The 8,398-nt window shown below is 39.2% G+C and overlaps 1 protein-coding gene and 1 pseudogene across 1 annotated transcript; both read left to right on the forward strand.

Moving 5' to 3' along the window:
* Window positions 1–1,649: 1,649 nt before the first annotated feature.
* On the forward strand, window positions 1,650–2,637 carry LOC138189538 (smad nuclear interacting protein 1 pseudogene; annotated as a pseudogene).
* A 4,450-nt stretch (window positions 2,638–7,087) lies between these two features.
* On the forward strand, window positions 7,088–8,075 carry LOC138189535 (smad nuclear interacting protein 1-like). The gene is made up of 2 exons (XM_069131547.1): window positions 7,088–7,781; window positions 7,870–8,075. The coding sequence occupies exon 1, from the start codon at window positions 7,163–7,165 to the stop codon at window positions 7,745–7,747; it is 585 nt and encodes a 194-aa protein (XP_068987648.1). The 5' UTR covers window positions 7,088–7,162; the 3' UTR covers window positions 7,748–7,781; window positions 7,870–8,075.
* Window positions 8,076–8,398: the final 323 nt, after the last annotated feature.

The following is an 8,398-nucleotide window of genomic DNA, read 5'->3' on the forward strand; positions in this document are numbered from 1 at the left end:
TCCTACCTTTATGTCTGTTATTTCTTCGATCGCTTCCTGATTGCCAATCACGTAGTTTATTACCGATTTTCCCCTCTCCCCCACATAGGTCCACTCATATCCTTCTTTGTCTGGACCATTAATTTTCGTCCAGCCTCTTTCATCCAGCAAACTTAATAGCGTCCTACCTTCCGTATTTATTGTCTTGTCTTTTGATCTCCTGCTTTTTGCTTTTCCTAGTCCCTCGTTTATCAGCCCTCGCTCCTCTCCCGTTCTTGCATTCCAATCTCCTCCTATGATCGTCACTTCCTTTTCCCTTCCCTCTACATTTTCCTCTATTTCATTCCATGTCCTTTTCGTGTCGCAATTATAAACCACCACTATTCTATAGGTCCTCTCCTTGTACCTTATTTTTCTTTCTACTATGTCATCAGTTATTTCCTTATACTCTATTTCCTTCAGATTTTTGTTTACACCTGTTATTATACCACCATTTGCCCTTCCCTTTTTCCCTTCTCTCCTTGCTGCAGTGCATTTCCAGTCGTATTCCTTGGGTAGTCTATGTTTTACCCTTTCCCATTTGCTTTCCTCTGTCCATGTTTCCGTGCGGCCGATTACGTCAAATGTCCTCAAATATTCCCATACCTCTTTCTCCTTGTTCATTATCCCTGCTACGTTCCAGAAGCAGTACCCCTTTATGTACCCCGCCCCCCGTATCTATCTCCTTATCTCATCCTCTCGACCCTCGCCTTCTTTCTTCTTCTAGATTCTCCTCGCTTTCATTCCACCTATACCATTTGTCTTCTGTTTTCAGCTTCTTATAACCTATTGTATTACCTTATATAGTGTAACCTTGTAACGTATTGTATTACGTTTTATAGTATAACGTTATTTAGTATAACGTTATAACGTATTACATTATATACTGTTACGCTATGACGTATTACGTTATATAGTATAACGTTATAACGTAACACGTGATATGGTATAACGTTATATGGTGTAACGTTATAGCATATTACGTTATATAATATAAATAATTTATGTATACATTTACTGCCTCCTGGCATCCTTTGGCGCATCAGGAGCTCGGATTTCAGAGCGTCCGACCCGAGTTTCGTCCCGTTTGACAGCGAACCCATAGGCACCTGGACCAATCGTGATTCCCATAAACTCCCTGTTTTTAAAATGGGTATAAAACCATCATTAAAAAAATTACGCGTGTAACAGCTGTTATTTTTTGTTATTACTGATTTTGTTCGACTCACATGCTTCTGTTTATGTCTCGGACACGTTCTATCCTGTCTGGGAGTCCCGGATGTGCAGTTCCGAAACAGGTGGTGGGGAGAGCATGATGGCCGAAACTCAACGGCTGGTGGGGAGAAGCGGCATTATACTATGGCTAGTCTTTAACAGACCTTCGTACCGTGAAGGTGCTGTGTTTCAGTCTCCACAAGTACAAGTGCTAAATAACACTAACGCTCGATCGAGGTTCGGTTAATCTATTAAACAAATCCGCAACATACTGGGACAGTCATTGACAGACCATCGTACCGTTCGGGTGAAGCGTTTCAGTCTCAACAAGCGCAAGTAAAGTGCTAAATAACACTAACACTCGATTGAGGATAGGTTAAACTATTAAACCTCCACCACGTTGAGCGTTGTCATTCGAGGTACGCGATAACGTCCGATTGGTTTGATTTGTCCGGTTGCTATTTAATCGAATTCGCAACAAGATCCCTACAATGAGTAGAAATAACTACAAAGAAGTACGAGTAAAGAGAGAACGTTCGCCAGAATGGAGTAAACCTATTGTTAGTGCGAAACGCAAGCCAAAACAGGAAAAAGAAAAACCAAATTTCGAATTGTCTGGAAAACTAACAGAAGATACAAACACTGTAAATGGTGTGGTTATTAAATATTCCGAACCTGCAGATGCGAGAAAACCTAAACGAAGATGGAGGTTATATCCGTTCAAGGAAGAGAAAGCATTGCCTATCTTGTATGTTCATAGACACTCAGCTTATTTAATGGGTAGAGATCGCAAAATTGCGGATATTCCCTTGGATCACCCTTTATGCTCCAAGCAGCATGCGGTTCTACAATATCGTTTAGTACCTTTTCAAAAAGAAGGTGGAGGCGAAGGGAAAAGAATTTGCCCTTATCTTATAGACCTAGAGTCTGCAAATGGCACATTTGTAAATAATGTAAAATTAGAACCGAGAAGATATCACGAATTATTAGAACGGGATGTAATCCGTTTTGGATACAGCACCAGAGAATATGTTGTATTACACGAACATAGTCAAGATGATTCGTCGGATGATTAACTATTACAAGTACAACTGCTGCTCGTTCTACTGCGTATGTACTATTGTATTTTATAAATCATAATATTTCTCAAACATTTTACCTTTTTCAGTAGTTTATTCATTTATATGTTTTATTTCAGGATATTAGTTGGAAGAAGGTTCGAGAAAGAAGTTATGACACATAATCACATAGCTATATAGGTATCGTCTACCACTATAGCTAAGGCTAATTTGTGATTATCCTTAAATTGTACAGTGTAAGATATTAACTGGACTCATGTACATAATATTTTTTACATTTTATATAACTAGAAATGTAACTTAATTCTAATAAGTCACTTTTGACGGAAATATATATATTTATATATAATAACAATTTGTTTACTTTATTTACCCAGACCTGTTAAATAATAAATTTGATATTGTATATGCAATTTTATTACAGTATTTGCACATTAGTATAGACAAGTATATATAAAATATAAAAAATTCATACAATACAATTATTTTCTTAGTAATATATTCCCTATTACGATGTTGAAGATATTTACAGAATCTGGTTTACTTTTACTTCAAAGTTATAAAGTTTGTAGGGGAAGGAACTAATAAAGAAATAGTCTTTGACTTTTGCTTCCTTGCCGTGCTCCCTCCCTGTCGTTCCTCCCCCTCTTCTGCTACTCTTCTCTTCACTATTATCGCTTTCAATTCTGCAAGTCCTTCTCCAGTCTCATTTAGTGTTTCTACCATGTTCCTTGCTCCTCCTGTTATCTCACATTCCTCTAATATGTGTCTCAAGTTCCCCTCTCCTTTCTTGCATAATCTGCATCCTCTTTCTCCCTCCTCTTTCCAGTGTTCCCTTGCCCTGGTTTCGTTACCACATCTAAATCTTGCTACCATACTTCTGGCCTTCCATTTCATCTTTCCTTCTAGATACTTTGGTAGCCCTTCTTTTGCTATGTTTCTGAAATATCTGTTGTACTTAGCTTCCCTTATCCTTTTCTCCCTCTCCTCTGTTTCTCTCTTCCCACTTTCTTCTATGATTTGGTTAGCTGTCTTCCTTTCTTGTCTATCTCATTCCTCCACTTGTGTCCTCCCCTCTCTCGCCTCCTCTAACCTCATCTTTCTTTTCCTTGCTCTTGTCCCTTCATGACCCTTTCCCCAATTCTTTTCCCTCTCCTTTATACACTCCTTTACTAATTCCTTCTTCGATTCTAAGGCTTTCTCCTCATACCTTACTGCTCTTTTCAGCGCCTTTTCTCTTATTTCCTCTATCTTGCACTCCTCTCTCAGAATGTAATTTGGCGTTGTTGTGGCTAAGCCTAGAATCCATCTCACGTATCTCCCTTTTATCCTGTCCAGTCTCTCCTCTACGTTCCATCCCCACACCTCCGCTCCAAACAGCGCTACACTCTCTACCAGTGCTCCAAACATCCTCATTCTCCTCTTGTAGCCCCTTTTAAATATCCTTTCTCCTACGCTCCATGTCTTCTTTATCGCAATTGGTGCCCTCTTTTTTCTGTCTTGAATATGCTTCTCGTCACTCCCATTTTTCTGCAGTATGTACCCTAAATACCTTATTTCGTCCACTTCTTCTAGTTCTTGCTCACCCCATCTCCATTTCCTTTGTCTCCTATTGTTCCTTTTCTTTTCAAACACTACTACTTTTGTCTTTTCCGTGCTCAATTAAAGTTCCACTTCCATTAGGAATGTTTTAAATCTCTTCATCATTTCCTTTAACTCCTCTTGTCTGTCCGCTATCAATACAATGTCAACTGCATATGATAGTGAGCATACCTTTCTGTCTGCTACCACTATACCTCCTACTTGACCTTTCCTTATTTCCTCTTCCAGCCCTGCCACATAGACGTTGAATAGTGTCGGGCTCAGCGTCCACCCTTGACTCACTCCACTCACTGTCCAAAACTCTTTTGTGTTATGGTTCCTGATCCTCACTACGTTCTTTGTCTCCTCGTATATCTTCTCTATCCTTATGGTTAACTTCTCGTTAACCTCCATTCTCTTCATTATCTCCCCCAGCTTCTTCCTGTCGACCCTATCAAACGCTGTCTTTAAATCCGCGAAGCATGCATATAGCTTCCCTCTTTCTCCGTTCAATTGTTTGTCTATTATATGGTTCAATACGTACACTGCGTCTATTACTCCTCTTCCTTTCCTAAGCCCAAATTGGCCCTCTCCCAGCTTGTCTTCGATCTCCACCTTCAGCAGCTCGTCCAGAATTCCTGCATAAATCTTATATGCCGTGACCATTAACGTGACCCCTCTGTAGCTCTTCACTGCTCCCTTGTCTCCCCTCTTGTAAATCGGACATATTACGCCTTTTCTCCAGTCTTCAGGCATCCCCACTCCGTTCCATACTTTCCTTCACATCTCCCATAACGCCTCCCCCACTTCCTTTGGCACATACTTCCATACCTCGTTTTCCAAACAATCTCGCCCTGTTGCTTTTTTCTCTTTCAAGTTCCTTGTTTGGAATATCACCTCTTCCTTCTCTATGTTGTCTTCTCTCTCCTCCTTTGATTCCTCCTCCGCTCTCCGCCCTTCTGTTTTTCTGTCCTCTTTACTCTCTGTCCCCTCTAACATTTCCATAAAATAACTTTTCTACTCCTCTTCCCTTATTTCTTCGTCTATAACCTCTCTTCTGCTTCTATATTTATTTATGTATATCCATGTTTCTTGCTCTGTTTTGATCGTGTTGATTTTCTCCATTTTTTCCTCTTCCTGCTTCTCCTTTCTTTGTTTACACCACTGTTTAAACGGCTTCTTCTCCTCTATGAATTCTTCTCTGCCGCATTTCCATTTCCTAAATTTTGTCATTTTCCTTCTTATCTCCCTTTACCTCTCTTTCCACTCCTTGTCGTACCATACCTTTTCTACTATGCTCCATTTCCTTATCCTTACTCTCTTCTTTGGTATTGCCTCGTTTATCTTCTTCTTGATTTCTGTCCACATTTCCTCTACTGTTCCACCCCTGCTTGCCCAGTTTTTTCACTCCTCTAAATATCTTCCCACACTTTCTTTTGTCCATTCCCTTCTTTCCTTCTCTTCTTCTTTTCTTTCCTCATCTCTTTGCAACTCTGGTCCCCCTAATCCTATTTCTAACGGCATGTCGTCTGACTCTACTCTTTTTCCTACCTTTATGTCTGTTATTTCTTCGATCGCTTCCTGATTGCCAATCACGTAGTTTATTACCGATTTTCCCCTCTCCCCCACATAGGTCCACTCATATCCTTCTTTGTCTGGACCATTAATTTTCGTCCAGCCTCTTTCATCCAGCAAACTTAATAGCGTCCTACCTTCCGTATTTATTGTCTTGTCTTTTGATCTCCTGCTTTTTGCTTTTCCTAGTCCCTCGTTTATCAGCCCTCGCTCCTCTCCCGTTCTTGCATTCCAATCTCCTCCTATGATCGTCACTTCCTTTTCCCTTCCCTCTACATTTTCCTCTATTTCATTCCATGTCCTTTTCGTGTCGCAATTATAAACCACCACTATTCTATAGGTCCTCTCCTTGTACCTTATTTTTCTTTCTACTATGTCATCAGTTATTTCCTTATACTCTATTTCCTTCAGATTTTTGTTTACGCCTGTTATTATACCACCATTTGCCCTTCCCTTTTTCCCTTCTCTCCTTGCTGCAGTGCATTTCCAGTCGTATTCCTTGGGTAGTCTATGTTTTACCCTTTCCCATTTGCTTTCCTCTGTCCATGTTTCCGTGCGGCCGATTACGTCAAATGTCCTCAAATATTCCCATACCTCTTTCTCCTTGTTCATTATCCCTGCTACGTTCCAGAAGCAGTACCCCTTTATGTACCCCGCCCCCCGTATCTATCTCCTCATCTCATCCTCTCGACCCTCGCCTTCTTTCTTCTTCTAGATTCTCCTCGCTTTCATTCCACCTATACCATTTGTCTTCTGTTTTCAGCTTCTTATAACCTATTGTATTACCTTATATAGTGTAACCTTGTAACGTATTGTATTACGTTTTATAGTATAACGTTATTTAGTATAACGTTATAACGTATTACATTATATACTGTTACGCTATGACGTATTACGTTATATAGTATAACGTTATAACGTAACACGTGATATGGTATAACGTTATATGGTGTAACGTTATAGCATATTACGTTATATAATATAAATAATTTATGTATACATTTACTGCCTCCTGGCATCCTTTGGCGCATCAGGAGCTCGGATTTCAGAGCGTCCGACCCGAGTTTCGTCCCGTTTGACAGCGAACCCATAGGCACCTGGACCAATCGTGATTCCCATAAACTCCCTGTTTTTAAAATGGGTATAAAACCATCATTAAAAAAATTACGCGTGTAACAGCTGTTATTTTTTGTTATTACTGATTTTGTTCGACTCACATGCTTCTGTTTATGTCTCGGACACGTTCTATCCTGTCTGGGAGTCCCGGATGTGCAGTTCCGAAACAGGTGGTGGGGAGAGCATGATGGCCGAAACTCAACGGCTGGTGGGGAGAAGCGGCATTATACTATGGCTAGTCTTTAACAGACCTTCGTACCGTGAAGGTGCTGTGTTTCAGTCTCCACAAGTACAAGTGCTAAATAACACTAACGCTCGATCGAGGTTCGGTTAATCTATTAAACAAATCCGCAACATACTGGGACAGTCATTGACAGACCATCGTACCGTTCGGGTGAAGCGTTTCAGTCTCAACAAGCGCAAGTAAAGTGCTAAATAACACTAACACTCGATTGAGGATAGGTTAAACTATTAAACCTCCACCACGTTGAGCGTTGTCATTCGAGGTACGCGATAACGTCCGATTGGTTTGATTTGTCCGGTTGCTATTTAATCGAATTCGCAACAAGATCCCTACAATGAGTAGAAATAACTACAAAGAAGTACGAGTAAAGAGAGAACGTTCGCCAGAATGGAGTAAACCTATTGTTAGTGCGAAACGCAAGCCAAAACAGGAAAAAGAAAAACCAAATTTCGAATTGTCTGGAAAACTAACAGAAGATACAAACACTGTAAATGGTGTGGTTATTAAATATTCCGAACCTGCAGATGCGAGAAAACCTAAACGAAGATGGAGGTTATATCCGTTCAAGGAAGAGAAAGCATTGCCTATCTTGTATGTTCATAGACACTCAGCTTATTTAATGGGTAGAGATCGCAAAATTGCGGATATTCCCTTGGATCACCCTTCATGCTCCAAGCAGCATGCGGTTCTACAATATCGTTTAGTACCTTTTCAAAAAGAAGGTGGAGGCGAAGGGAAAAGAATTTGCCCTTATCTTATAGACCTAGAGTCTGCAAATGGCACATTTGTAAATAATGTAAAATTAGAACCGAGAAGATATCACGAATTATTAGAACGGGATGTAATCCGTTTTGGATACAGCACCAGAGAATATGTTGTATTACACGAACATAGTCAAGATGATTCGTCGGATGATTAACTATTACAAGTACAACTGCTGCTCGTTCTACTGCGTATGTACTATTGTATTTTATAAATCATAATATTTCTCAAACATTTTACCTTTTTCAGTAGTTTATTCATTTATATGTTTTATTTCAGGATATTAGTTGGAAGAAGGTTCGAGAAAGAAGTTATGACACATAATCACATAGCTATATAGGTATCGTCTACCACTATAGCTAAGGCTAATTTGTGATTATCCTTAAATTGTACAGTGTAAGATATTAACTGGACTCATGTACATAATATTTTTTACATTTTATATAACTAGAAATGTAACTTAATTCTAATAAGTCACTTTTGACGGAAATATATATATTTATATATAATAACAATTTGTTTACTTTATTTACCCAGACCTGTTAAATAATAAATTTGATATTGTATATGCAATTTTATTACAGTATTTGCACATTAGTATAGACAAGTATATATAAAATATAAAAAATTCATACAATACAATTATTTTCTTAGTAATATATTCCCTATTACGATGTTGAAGATATTTACAGAATCTGGTTTACTTTTACTTCAAAGTTATAAAGTTTGTAGGGGAAGGAACTAATAAAGAAATAGTCTTTGACTTTTGCTTCCTTGCCGTGCTCCCTCCCTGTCGTTCCTCCCCCTC

This window comes from Bombus flavifrons, unplaced genomic scaffold, assembly GCF_040668555.2.
Source record: "Bombus flavifrons isolate JBK064 unplaced genomic scaffold, iyBomFlav1_principal scaffold0160, whole genome shotgun sequence".
NCBI lineage: Eukaryota > Metazoa > Arthropoda > Insecta > Hymenoptera > Apidae > Bombus > Bombus flavifrons.

What these genes read in the sequence shown, in the direction of transcription:
- LOC138189535 (XM_069131547.1), top strand. Translation starts at nt 7,163, where the DNA reads ATGAGTAGAAATAACTACAAAGAAGTACGAGTAAAGAGAGAACGTTCG.